At 35.6% G+C, this 14,249-nt stretch overlaps 1 protein-coding gene across 7 annotated transcripts in view; it reads right to left on the bottom strand.

Annotated features, from left to right (window-relative positions):
• Window positions 1-6,458: 6,458 nt before the first annotated feature.
• Window positions 6,459-14,249, bottom strand: part of LRRC9 (leucine rich repeat containing 9) — a 120,793-nt gene continuing 113,002 nt past the window's right edge. For 3 of the 7 annotated variants that reach the window (XM_019833074.3, XM_045059990.1, XM_019833073.3), the window contains exon 32: window positions 6,462-6,928. In XM_019833074.3, the coding sequence (XP_019688633.3) occupies window positions 6,871-6,928 (58 nt within the window). In that variant the 3' untranslated portion in view covers window positions 6,462-6,870. Of the gene's footprint in view, window positions 6,929-13,672; window positions 13,986-14,249 lie in introns of those variants that run through there. The other 4 variants (XM_045059993.1, XM_045059989.1, XM_006932901.5 and 1 more) reach the window with 4 other exon arrangements.

The raw sequence follows: 14,249 nt of genomic DNA, 5'->3' as shown, positions 1-14,249 counted from the left end.
TACAGTGAAAAAATGAAACACATAAGGCAATTGGAAAAAGAATTTTAAGATGAGTATCCTCAAATTATATGGCGTTATGCTCGAATGTATGATTTGAAATTTATTCTACTTTTCATGCTGTTCTAAGCTCATGTATGTTGGCAGTAGCAAAAAAATGCAACTGTCAGACTGAAATGAACTCTTAATGTTCAATCACAGTTTTAGAGATGCTGTGTTAGAGGTGAGAAACCAGAGTTTCCAGAGAAGTTAGGATTTTATAGATATATAATGATAAATCTGACAGTGGATCCTTTGACTTTTATTATGACATTATTTAAGCTTTATACCACCTGATGCAGGCCAGATTCTAATTTTTAAAATAATTAACCTTATTAAAAGAATTAACCTTATGAAACATTTATTTCCTATTTTTTAAAATTTTAAAAAAATGTTTATCCAGTTTTGAGAGACAGAGACAGAGACAGAGTGCAAGTGAGGGTGGTACAGAGAGAGAGGGAAACACAGAATCCGAAGCAGGCTCCAGGCTCTGAGCTGTCAGCACAGAGCCTGACATGGGGCTCAAACTCACGAACCGTGAGATCATGACCTGAGCCAAAGTCAGACACTTAACCAACTGAGCCACCCAGGCACCCCTCTTACTTCTTTCCTATTAACAAATTCTTGTATCAAACATGAATTTGATGGTATGACTTTAATCTAGGATTTTTACTCCTGCTTTTGACTTTCTCAAGCAATTAACAGCTTTTCTTTCCCCAGGCCATAGTTCCTTTGATTCTAAGAGGAGTTGCATTTTCTTTACTTTTAAAACTAACCTATTTTATGAATTGATGACCCAATATACTTCCTACTCCTGCTGTGGGAAGTGGGGATACTGTATTTCTTCATTACTCTTTGTTAGAACTCAAAACAGAAAGTATATTTCTTCTAGATCTTATGCATTGCACTATGTCAGAATACTTTGGGTTGCAAATGACAGAACTTGAACTCCCCAAAAGATGTATTAGCTCACATAACTGAGAAGTTCAAGAGTAGATCTTAAGACTGCATTTAAAAAAAAAAAGCACCCAGAGGCTCAAAGACCACTATTAGACTTTCTCCACTCTTGGTTTGCATTGCTTTATTCTTCAAAGAGATTCTTTCCTAGTGGCAGGAGGCAAATGCCTTCAGAGGCTTCATACTCACACATCCTTCCAGTTAAGAAGAACAAACTGAGGGTTTATGGGGGGTGGGAGGGAGTGGTGGGTGGGTGATAGGTATTGAGGGCACCTGTTGGGATGAGCACTGGGTGTTGTATGGAAACCAATTTGACAATAAATTTCATTAAAAAAAAAAAAAAGAATTGCAGTTGAAGAAAGAAATCACTCTGCCAATGTCCATGTCTCAACTTCAGGTCCTGTGTGCCTACCCCTGTCATCGGCAGCCCCCACACTAACATAGAGTTGAAGAAGAGTTTCCCAAAGGAATCTGAAGAAAGAAGGTAGGAAATTACCTACCTTACAAAATAACAAACTCCCATAGTTTACCCACCTTCTAGTGAAGCCACTTTTTAAAAACTTCTAGATAAACATCAATATTTCTGTTCAACTCCATTAAAATAGTTTAGGGGTGCCTGGGTGGCTTGGGTTAAGCATCTGGCTTTTGATTGTGGCTCAAGTCATGATCTCATGGTTGTGAGATCACTGCGTTGGGCTCCCAGCTGAGTGTGGAGCCTGCTTGGGATTCTCTCTCCCTCCCTCTCTCTCTGCCCCTCTCCTACTCATGCTGTCTCTTCCTCAAAATAAATAAAATACAATACAAAAACATAAAATAGTTTAAATCATTTCATGTACTGCATATTTGTCATCTTTCAGCTGCCCACTCTGTTTTATTTTTGAGAAAGCGAGAGTGAGAGTGGAGGAGGGGCAAAGGGAAGGAGAGAGAGAGAAAAAAAGAGAGTGAGAGAGAAAGAATCTTAAACAGTCTCCATAGCCAGCCAAAGCCTAAACACAGGGCTCAGTCTCACGACCAAGTGCCAGAAGCTTAACCAACTGAGCTGCCCAACAATCGAATCCTTTTCTTTTGTTTGTCACTGTGGAAGCATCAGTGGGCAGGCCACAACTCTCACAGAAAGGTGAAAAATACCAATGCTTATTTTAAACTCTCCTAATTAAGGTTTTGGCAGGCAGTGTAAGTTTGGCCATCTTCCTGGGGCTTTCAATGTAATCATGGGCAGTGAAGCAGTAGGAATAGTTACAATCCATTCTAATGGCAGCAGGAACATCCAAGGCCCAGTAACACCCAGGTAGCAGCAGGGCATTGGTACCCTGATTTATTCCAATGTCATGACAACACCTGTGATTTTAACCACTCAGCTCTCCATGGAGCTCATTCTGTGAGCCTGGATTTCTAGCCTTCCTGTTGATTGTGTGAGCTGTTCACATTGGTGAATACTGTTAACTAATCTACAGACGTTATCAGATTTCACTAGTTTTCCCACTTATGTACTTTTCCTGGTCCAAGATCCAATTCAGAATCCCCATATTACACTTAGTTGTCATGTCTCCTTAGTTTTCTCCAATCTATGGCAATTTCTCAGTTTTCATTATTCAATGCCTTTGACCTTTTTATTTGTATTTTTTTTTAAGTTTATTTATTTTGAGAGAGACAGAGAGCATGAGAAGGGGAAGGGGAGAGAGAGAGGGAGAGAGAGAATTCCAGGCAGGTTCTGCATTGTCAGCTTAGAGCCAGAAGTGGGGCTTGAACCCATGAACCGTGAGATCATGACCTGAGCTGAAATTGAGAATTGGATGCTTAACCCACTAAGCCACCCGGGTGCCCCTCAATGCCCTGACCTTTTTAAAAAGTCATTGGCCTGTTACATGTAGAATGTCCCTTAGTTTCAGTTTTTCTGGTATTTTCTCATGATCAGATTATGTATTTTTGGTGAGATTATCACAGAACTGATGTGCCCTTATCAGTGCATTACATCAGGGTATTGATATATTTTATTAGTGACATTAAATTTGGTCACTCAGTTAAAGTGGTGTTTACCAGGTTTTTCTACTGCAAAGTTACAATTGTTCTATTTGTGGTTAAAAAGTATCTTGTGGGGCAATTCTTAGAGGCCATTCTAATATGCTGCTTATAAGCTGCTTATACTGACATCTGTTAATTTTATCCAGAGATGATTTATCTAGTATTCTTTACATGTTCCAGTGTGTTTTTTTCCACACCCCCAAGCAATTCTCCCAATTCTCAGTAAACCAACTAGGTGTTTCACAAATTTAACTCAGTTTTGACACTGTCGCTCTGGAGATAGCTTCAGATCCCACAGGTTGAGAGCTCAATCTCACAAGACTGGCCCTATTTCAGACACCAGCCTGAAGTTCAGGTTGTTACCTGTTGGCTATAAATTGGAGGTTTCCACAAACCACTCCTCAGATTTGACTAATTTGCTCAGGTAGCTCACAGAACTCAGAGAAACATTTACTTGCATTTATCAGCTTCTTATAAAAGATATTATGAAGATAGAAACGAAGAAGAGGTACACAGAGCAAGGTCCAAAAGTGTCCCTAGTGTAGGAGCTTCTGTCCCTGTGGAACTGGGTGTGCCAACCATCCTGCCATGTGGGTTTAACAACCTCAAAGCTCATCAAGCCCTCACTGAAGAGTTGTTCTAGATCTCTCTCTCCAGCTTTCACCCTACTTCCCCTTCCCAGAGGTTGTAAGTGGGGTTGAAAGTCCCAACCCTCTGATCACTTGGTCTTTCTGATGACCAGTTCCATCCAGATGCTCTCTAGGAGCCCCACCCTGGGTCACCTCATTAGCATAAACTCGGATGTGCACTAAAGGGGTTCCTTACGAATGACAAAAGATACTCATATCACTCAGGAAATTCCAAGAGTTTTTGGAGCTTTGTGTCAGAAACCAGGGAGAAAGATTGAATATATTTCTTCTTATACCACAGTTTATGGAGTGCAGGAGACAATTATGTACTCTGATTAGAAACAAAGATTTTGTAAAGGTGAACCTGATTAGAAATTCTTTTCATCAGTAAGTTAAAGATATGGCTGAGATGTTTGCAAAAGTCACAGGAAAAATTGTGTGCAAATGTTAAATTATTTGTGGCATTTTCTACTGCTGCTGAGAAGAGCACAGATGTACAATCCAGTTATCTCTATTTGTGGGGTCAGTATGATTCTTGATGGGAGCAAGGAACTTCTGTGTTGACTCTTACTTCTAATCCCACTTTTTTCTTTGTGCAGAGTAAACCTGGGCCCGCAGCAAAGGATGGGGAAAGCTATGTAAACAAGGAGCTACAATTCCTTCAATCCCCAGCCATCTTACACTTGACAGGAAGATAATAAGCAACTACATTTTCTCCATGCAAAAACCCTTCCAGGTTGTGAGTGCCATAAATATAACGGGTAAGTTAGTATGGATACATAGCACTTAATTGCCTTATCTGATTAAAAAGAGTACATCCCTAGACGTTTTCCCAAGGTAGAGCTAGCCAGACCATGAGTTACTTTGCCTGTGATTGTCATGTACTTCATGTGCATGAGTTTGGTGTTTTGTTTTTGTTTTCATTATAATACCACTTTCATTGGTGAGGTTCCCATTGCCAGGACAACTAAGAGCAGTCATGAGGTTAATCTTTACCAAAACCATAATCCTTGGCAGGTAGTATTCTTAATTTTCTTACTCCTTGGGTTGAAAAAATGCAAAACACTCTTTACTTCTCTTGGATCTCCTATTTTGTCTAACTTTCCTCAAAAGTTTCTATGTCTATACTTCTTGAATTTACTAATCAAACTCATTTTATTGCTACTAACTTTGATAAAAAACAATCTTTAATACACTACGTTCCCTTGGGGCGCCTGGGTGGCTCAGTCGGTTAGGCGGCCGACTTCGGCTCAGGTCATGATCTCGCGGTCTGTGAGTTCGAGCCCCGCGTCGGGCTCTGTGCTGACAGCTCAGAGCCTGGAGCCTGTTTCAGATTCTGTGTCTCCCTCTCTCTGACCCTCCCCCATTCATGCTCTGTCTCTCTCTGTCCTCAAAAATAAATAAACGTTAAAAAAAAATTTATTAATAAAAATAGAACTTTACTCAGTGTTTTGGACAGTAAAGTAGCACGTAAATTATTTTTGTGTTTGGGAAAGACATGAAAATCTTCAGGTAGGAACTTCTAGATTAAGATAGGCAAATGAATCACTGTCCCCCAATTTCTAACATAATAATCAACAACTACAACAGCAGGAATAATAAAAAAACCCCACCATCAGCAACTACAGAGAAGGGCCATTAGCTTCAAACACTGGCCGCCAATAAAAGAAAGAGAAAAATTCTGAGCATAGCATAGAGCAATAGTTAGTAAGATTTAATAATAAATAAAAAGAATTCTTTAGGTTTTCAGCCCCAAATAGAAAATTACCTACAATCGAGGGGGAAACTCTACAGTACAGGTGGGGGTGGAATGGAACTGAGAACTTAATGAACCAGATCCACAATACTATAGGTTGTTGTGCTGCACAATATGTTTGTTGCTTAGTCAACCACGGTTTTGTAGAGAGTTTTTTCAACCAGGAAAATTGATTTGTGCAAATCATCCACAAAATTCTTGGCTCAGATCACTAGTGAAGATTGCTTTAAGGACAGCCTTTTGGGCCGATACTACATCTAAATGCTTTGAAAATTTCTCTGGAAAAACATTCCCTAGTAGTTACTCAGACATATTGTTTACTTTACTCAATCCTAGAGAAATTTTATCTTTGCAAGTTTGATAAGAAGTAATCTAGTCCCCTTACTTAGGCTAAAATGTATTTCCAGAAAAGCAAGTGGTGGCCAGCATGACACTTCTAACAATGGGGAGTTAAAGACTAGATTGCAATGTTTACATGATTTCAAACTTTATGAACATGAAATAATTGTGCAGTTAGTTTTCCCAATTTTGATAATGAGAATGAATTGTTATAAATGGAATTTAGTGAATTGAAAAGTAAAGTTTCATTGAAATACCAGAATTTTATAGACATTGCAGGAGTAGTATGTAAAAACTGCAAAGATTTTATCCATAATTAGTTCCTATGTTTGTGAACACATTTTTTTTTTTGGCCACAATACTAATTAAAAAATGTAGTTCCTAGAATTCAAGTCTATATTTCATGCTGCGCATCACAACTCCAGCCTTACATTAACATCTTGCTGTAGGGGCGCCTGGATGATTCAGTCGGTTGAGCATCCGACTCTTGATTTTGGCTCAGAATCATGTTCCCAGCGTCATGGGATCAAGCCCTGCATTGGGCTCTGTGCTGAGTGTGGAGCCTCCTTGGGATTCTCTCTCTCTCCCTCTCTCTCTCTCTCTCTCCCTCTCTCCCTCTCTCCCTCTCTCCCTCTCCCTGGCTCATGCACATGCAATCTCTCTCTCTAAAATAAAAAACAAAACAACAACAAAAAACACATCTTTCTGTGGGAGAAAAAGGTGTCAGGTGTCAGTTTCAAACCAGATGAGTAATCATAAAAGACCAGCATTGGTGATACATTACGAATCTGCAACAGCCTCAGGCCTGAAGTGTAAGAGGTGGGAGTTTGTGAGAATCCAGAAAGTTTTAGGAGAGCGCAAGAGGAGCTGGGGCCCTTGTAAAGGAATACAGTTACTACTAAAGCCTAAATTTTATTCATTCTTACTCTCTTTGATGTACTGCAGTGTCTTCCATTGGCTAACCCAACTGCCAGATAGAACAAGAACCCTGGTTGATGTTGTCCATGAGTCATTCTCTAGAGTCACAAATCAGGAAAAAGGTGCAAAGTAGATATGGGAGGGCAAATGGAAACTAGCACATTTTATTTCAGTGAAAGTGCAGTTGATTATATTTCTGGCTGTGAATTTTTCTTATATCTGGTCTCCTTCATATTTGGCAGGTCCCTGAAGTCTTCTAAGTTTGTAATTCCTAGAGGAAATAATTTCATAGATCTTGGGATTGGTTCTGATATTGCTTTCTTTGTTATACTGATATGTTCAATCGAAGATTTTATAACTGTATATAATTGAGGTTTTGGCCTCCCAGATGGTGAGGTATACATCTTTTATAAGTGCAAAAGAACAATAAGGGTATAATGTCATGAAATAGAAGTGATCTATTATGTGGGAGGACAGCTCTTTGATTTATATTACTCTTTTTGTTACTTGTGTACCCTCTATTCTTTGCTATAACATTATTCATGTGTTTACCTCTTTAATATATAGGCCATTTAGCTGTGGTAAGCTTGATCACACATGCAAATGAATAAGTGATAAATATCAAAGGAATAGTATCAGTGTTTAAAAACTTGAAACAGTTCCATGATACTGGGAACTCTTCATTGTTGAAGTCTGTTGTAGCTACCCTTTAAATCTTTGATAATGTCAGTATTGGTCAGTTAATGCTTAAGTCTAAAGAGAATAAATAAGTATTTAAAGTATGTAGTAACAAAAAAGGATGATGATTTTATAACTTAACATTCTCATAATTATTCTTTTTGAGAGTTAATAGTCCAACCTGCTCATGTTTGGACTTTAGTCTTACTTAGTTTCTATTTATAGATGTTTTAGATCTGTTTCCACAGATATACTCCTACCTTCATTAAACATAATAATAATATAATATCAGACCTTGGCTATAAGCAACGTTCAAGGTGATATCCTCTGTACAAGATACATGCCACACACTTCCCTTCAGCTACGTTTTTCTGAAATTGTAAATCATACACAACCGTCGCCCAGTCAGCATAAATCATCGAAGATAAAATTTTATTTATTCTAATTACTAAATCAGGAAAGTATATCAACATATTCAGTAAAAGTTTTCCAAAAATGTAAAAAAAAAAAAAACCTCTTCTGATTGACTGCCAGCTAATAAGAAATAATGTAGCCATTCAATCATTTCACAGCATTCTTGTCTATGAGTTACATGTGTTATTCTAGATTAGTTTTCTTTTTCAAGTTTTTGTATTTGCACACTTGCATCTTTGTTACTAAGTTAGCCTTTTTTGTTCTTGGAGAATGGGAAGTTTGACAGTGTGCTGTGGGCTGTAAACTATAGTATTAAATTGTTACAATTATGTGAGATCTATATGTTGTATTTTTACTTTCATGTATATGTGTATGAATATGTGGTATGTCCATGTGAAATTTATAGATGTACACTGTGTTGCTTAAAAACTCCAAAGGTGGCAATTTAAAGACTATTTCATTGCAAATAATGGCTTAATGCCTAAAACTGAACAGAGTCCTTTGCAAGGTAAATTAACCAGGGAAATATGCCAATTTTGACTTCATTTCCATCCTATTGAATGACTGCATTCATTCTCTTTAGATTTAAAGCTCTTCAATCTACTGTTCCTCAACACTCTTTATAGAATTCCAGCTTGCTTTTCACCTTTTAACAGTTTAACATAGATGGCTGGATCAAGTCCATTGTTCCAATTGTGTGTAGCTTAAAAAGCTCTGCAGTATTTTACTCTTTCCATTGTATCTGGCTTCCCTGAGTGCTCTGCTCACTGCATTTTACTCCTACTCTCCCTGTTTTCTAAACCCATTTATGCCTATTCTTTCTCAAGACACTTGTTCGTCTGGGAGCTCAAATTGACTTCTCCGCATTCTATTTCCTTAACTAAAAATGCACCATTAAGGTTGATTGAACTCTTTTAAAGCACTTCATAAAAAAAAAAAAAAAAAAAAAGAAAGACCATAAGAAAGTAGGCTACCAGTGTTTGTAAATACCTGTTTTCAGCCAAATTGATGGGAAGAAATAAGAAATAATTGGAAACTTAAAAATGTTATTGATATATTTTTTTATAGATTAGTCTCTTTTGGTTGTTCTTTGAGAAACATACTGGCAGAACATTTTGAGGAAAGGGGGCATTATGTTATAATTAAAGATGGATCAAATAGTACAGCCAAACTGTTAAAATTATCTAAAATATTTTCTAGAAAAAATGTTTTAAAATAAGCAAGTTGTAAAACATTCAGATCCCTGATTGAAATCTACAGTTTTTAAACCATATGATCTTATTTTTTTTCTATTTAAAATATAGATACTGTTACTTAAAAATAGATGTAACCATAAATGGTTTACAAAAATAGGAAGATGATCACTAACCTTTTTTTCTCTTTGTAATGTTTAAAAATGTAACTCTGCTGGTATGAAATATATTTAAACATTTGTAAGTTAATTAACAGAATTTTATTCAGAGCCTATGGGAACACTCTTTTTTTTAAATGATACAATATAAGGAAACATCTATTCTAATTTTAAACTTAGCATTTCAGAATCACATGTATTTTATAAGGAAAATGATGATATTGACGAGTTGGCCTTTGATTTACTTAAGAGACCATATAGTTAAGGTATGGTATAATACATAAAACATAAGTGATAAATAATGTGGTTTCAGATAATTACCACTTTCAAAGCTACTTCTGAGTTCCTTAGAATATACTATTCTATTTTGAGGTTACAGCATTTCATGTTTTGGCTATAAAATCATTCATTTTATCTTAATTATAAGGAAAAATCATCACCAAAACAAAATGCACAGATTTGGTCTGAGAAATGTCTTTTCAGTAGTTTACAAAGTATTTTTATTCACAAATTAAAGACAAAGAATAGTAAAGAATATTATAATTCATATTCTTATAAGATAAAAACTTCCAGAAATAAAATATTACTAATAAAATAACTGTGTGCTTCTTGCTGACCTAGTTCTAATAAAAGGCAGCTGTGAGCTAAAATTGCAATTTTTATACTTTTTTCTTTAAAAATATTTCAACTGAGGTGCCTGGCTGGATCAGTGGGTAGAATATGTGACTCTTGATCTAGGGGTTGTAAGTTAGAGCCCCATGTTGGGTGTAGAGATTACTTTAAAAAAATCTTTAAAAATATTTTATTAGTGAAGGTAAATGCAGAGAGATGAATAAGAAGAGTAGTTAAGCACTTGGAGGTCATCCAGAAGCTCTAAGTATTATAGTAAGAGGAATAAAAAAAAAACCTAGCCAGTTTCTTTCTCATAAAAAGAACTGATTTGATCAGATTCATTGAATAACCAACAGAACTTGGCCGTAAGTGCTTGCTTCTACTCTTATAGAACTGTAAATAATTTACTTCTTTTTATGTAGGTAACATTTAATTGAAGCCAAGAGCCCACAGCATGACTAACAAACAGTAAGATCTAATGTTTAAAAACATTAAACAGTTTTTATAATGTATGAAATATTATGAATAAAGAATGAAATGGCATGTTACTTAAATGCAAGAATTGTTTTAAAACTGGCCATGAGTGCCTGCAAACATACGCACAGTGCATACTAAATATTCTAGGCAAAAATATGTGCATGACCATAGTTAATTTTGTGTCAACAATCAGAGAAGTCTAGAACAATACAAAAAGAAGTAAATAATAAAGTTCTTATTGGATAATTACTTTATTATGGTCAATCTTCATATACAGAAATCAGAAGATCACTTTGACATCATCTGTATTCAGTTCAGCGTTACAGGCTCCTAACCTATAGAGTGCCCTAACTTTAGTTTTCAAGGTTGTTTGTGGAATTGTTTTTTAATTTAAAACAAGTCTATATTCATGCATATGACTGCATGCAAAATAAATCTGTCAGGACATTTGCTGGGGGCAAAGAACTAATTTTACTGTGGAAATTATGCATTTTCCTTAAGCTAAATATACTGGAAGAGGATGAATAGTTTATAGCTTTTCCATACATTAGGGCTCTACTACTGCTGATTACATATTAGTAATAATTTAATGTCAGTTCACTTGTAGTAATTGAAAAAGTAATGAATTTGGAGTGGAAAAAAACCTAGGATTTGGTATGATATCTATTCTTTTCCTTGAGCCAGTTTATTTATAAATGGAGACAATAAATGTCTTATCTACTTCATAGAGTGGTATTAGGATAAACCATGTAAAATATGGGCTAGTAGTTTGTAAATTTAAAGCACTATTTGTCTGTTTTGTTGTAATGAGTTGTGAGGTATGTTACAAATAATTTGTAACTATAACTTAAAATTGCTCAGTTTGTGAATTACTTACTTAAATAATTTAGGGTAGATCTAAAGTCACTCCTAGGAGTGCCTGGGTGGTTCAATCAGTTGGGCATCAACTCAGCTCAGGTCATGATCTTGTGGTCCGTGGGTTCAAGCCCCGCATCAGGCTCTGTGCTGGCAGCTCACAGCCTGGAGCCTGTATCTGATTCTTTGTCTCCCTCTCTCTCTCTGCCCTTCTCCCACTCCTGCTCTGTCTCTATCAAAAATAAATAATAAAAAAAAAACATTTAAGGGGCGCCTGGGTGGCGCAGTCGGTTAAGCGTCCGACTTCAGCCAGTTCACGATCTCGCGGTCCGTGTGTTCGAGCCCCGCATCAGGCTCTGGGCTGATGGCTCAGAGCCTGGAGCCTGTTTCCGATTCTGTGTCTCCCTCTCTCTCTGCCCCTCCCCCGTTCATGCTCTGTCTCTGTCTCAAAAATAAATAAACGTTAAAAAAAAAAATTAAAAAAAAAAACCATTTAAAAAACATTAAAAAAATAAAGTCATTCCTATAAAAACATCTCTCATGTTCAATTACATTTTTTTGTTTTGTTGAACAGGAAAGGGATGCAGTTATAGCTATTATTTTATGAACTGCACATAACCAACAGTTTAACCTATCTAGGCATTTTCAGGGGATTATGTTGTATATCATGTCAGTGTCATCTGCCATCATGGCAGAAAAAAATTCAGAACTGTGCAAATTACCTTAGTAATGATCTTCCTCATTGCTTTTATATGAAGTAATTTATCACATTTTCCCATTTTTAAAATGTTTTTATTTATTGAGAGTGAGAGAGAGAGCGCGCACGTGCGCGTGAGTGGGGGGAGGGAGAGGGAGACAGAGAGAGAGAGACACAGAATCTGAAGCAGGCCCCAGGCTCTGAGCTGTCAGCACAGAGCCCAACATGGGGTTGAACCTGTGAACTGTGAGATCATGACCTGAGCTGAAGATGGACACTTAACCGACTGAGCCACCCAGGCGCCCCTATCACGTTTTATGTTAAAATGTTCTAAAGGTTGGATCTGTGTCTATTTTCTGTATGTCGCCTAATAATGCTTAAATACATGTTAATATTTTTTAATGTTATTATCAAATTATGTATTATAAATTCATTTACTTCTTTCAGGAAATTCAGATGTAATTAAAAATTTATAATAGAAACGATATCTCAAAATTTAACAATGTGTAGTACATAAAAATCAAATGATCATCTCAAGTATATTCCAAATGGATAGGAAAAATGGTTGGAGAAAATATGCTAAATGTTAAGTGGATGCTGAATAATGAGTTATGTTTTCCTGCTTTATACTTTTCTAATTCTTGTAAATTCTTTTTGTCTAGTGAAAGCCAGTTGCACTTATTTTTCCCACCAGATTTATTATTTGAAAAGGCAATTTTCATTATAAAAGTAACATATATTCAGTATTTCATTTATACATTATCATCAAAGAAAAAAAGCTGGCGATGCCAAGTTAGTAACAAAGAATGAAGAGCAGACACTCATCCAAACACTGTAAGGGAAGCAGTTGTTAAAACTAAAGGGCAAGAAAGACATCTTCTGGACATCATAAGAACTGCAGAGTTGTTTTTTAAACAAAGGATCTTATTTTCAGCTAAGAGTAACAGTTGTTTAAAAACCACACATTAAAAAGTATAAAATCAATCTGTATTGGGTTTGAAATTTTAAGCATTACATGATTAAATCATAAGCATATATAGCATTTGAAGAAGAAAAGATACAATATTGCTGCAAACACATTGGAATTAGTTTCCAAAGTATCTTTAAGCCTATTTCCAGGTAGATTAAAAAATACAAATATTTTAGTAAAAATTTATTTTCATGTAAGGAACATCTAAAATAGTATGAAAACTACATGCAGTGTTGAACCAATACTTGGAAAATTTTAGTAGAATAATTCATGAATTGTAGAGACCATTTATATCAAAATATGATTGGCAATTTAGTCATTAATTTAAAGAGCTGTATCTAATAAAACAATCAAATTCAAAACCATATTTGATTTATTTGTGATGTGCCCTAGTACTATGCAGTGTAAAATTTTAGAAAAATTATTTCCAGTGAAATAAATTATTAAGGATCTCAAATTTAAAAGTGTCCACTCAGTTTGAACATATGTTCTTTTTAGCCTCAAACTGCTTGTACACTATGGGTACAATTAACACATTTTGTATTTGAAATAGCGCTTTTTTATTCTTAGAGCACGAATGCCCAGTTGCACCTGCAATTAGCCACTTTCAGGAAGTACTACTGATGCCCATAATTTGCATCTCTAAACAATTCTTAGGACAGATCTGGCTTAAGTGTACTTTTCCCCCAATTTTAGTCCTAAAAAACTAGTTTGTAATTCAATGAGCAAAGCTCAACTTGCTTTAGTAATAGCTGTGTTTGGTAAGAAATGTATACTTTAGTTTTTGTTAACTCCAAACGAACAGATATTCAACAAATAAAATATGCATATTTACTAGAATTACCTTTTCTTAGTATCTTCATATGACAGGCCACAATAAGAGTTTGTAACTAAATGCTTCCAATATCAGCACTAAATATTTGATTCTCTGGACTTTGTTTTACGCTACTTCTATCTTTTCAAATTATAGGATATAATGGTTCATGATTTTTTTAATATAGAAATTCAAATGAATAATTAAGATAATCATAAAAAAAGTTTAAGAGAGGTGATATCAAAGTAAAATTCAACCAGGGTGACAGAAATTATCATCATATGGAACTGAAGTGCTTCAGTAAAATAAGTAACATGATTATCTTATATATTATATTTCCACCAACACTGTCTGCTAATTTTGGTACAACTACTAAACAGAAATAGGTTTCTTGGTGTATATTCATTTCTCTTTAGGCAGTTACATTCGATTTGATCTTGGAAAGTGGCTGCCAGGAATTCTGTCAGAAATAAGATATTTATAAGTCAAATAATATGATTTATTTTCCTAATGGATCAGCTACTTTAAGGTCATTCTGCAGTAAATAATTTCTGTAATTTATATGTGTTCAATTCCAAAAAGACAGTGCAGTAGAGAAAATGATCCTATTTTTGGACATTTAAAAATCAGGTTATCCTGAGGACTGATAAGAGGAAGGAAGTCAGTACATCAAGAGCCAGGCCTACACTAGATCTGCTGTTGAGTAGGTCACTAATAGATGAAT

The sequence above is a fragment of the Felis catus genome, chromosome B3 (genome assembly GCF_018350175.1).
Source record: "Felis catus isolate Fca126 chromosome B3, F.catus_Fca126_mat1.0, whole genome shotgun sequence".
Lineage (NCBI taxonomy): Eukaryota > Metazoa > Chordata > Mammalia > Carnivora > Felidae > Felis > Felis catus.
The sequence above is the reverse complement of the archived record's forward strand: the minus strand, read 5'-3'. Positions and strand labels throughout refer to the sequence as shown.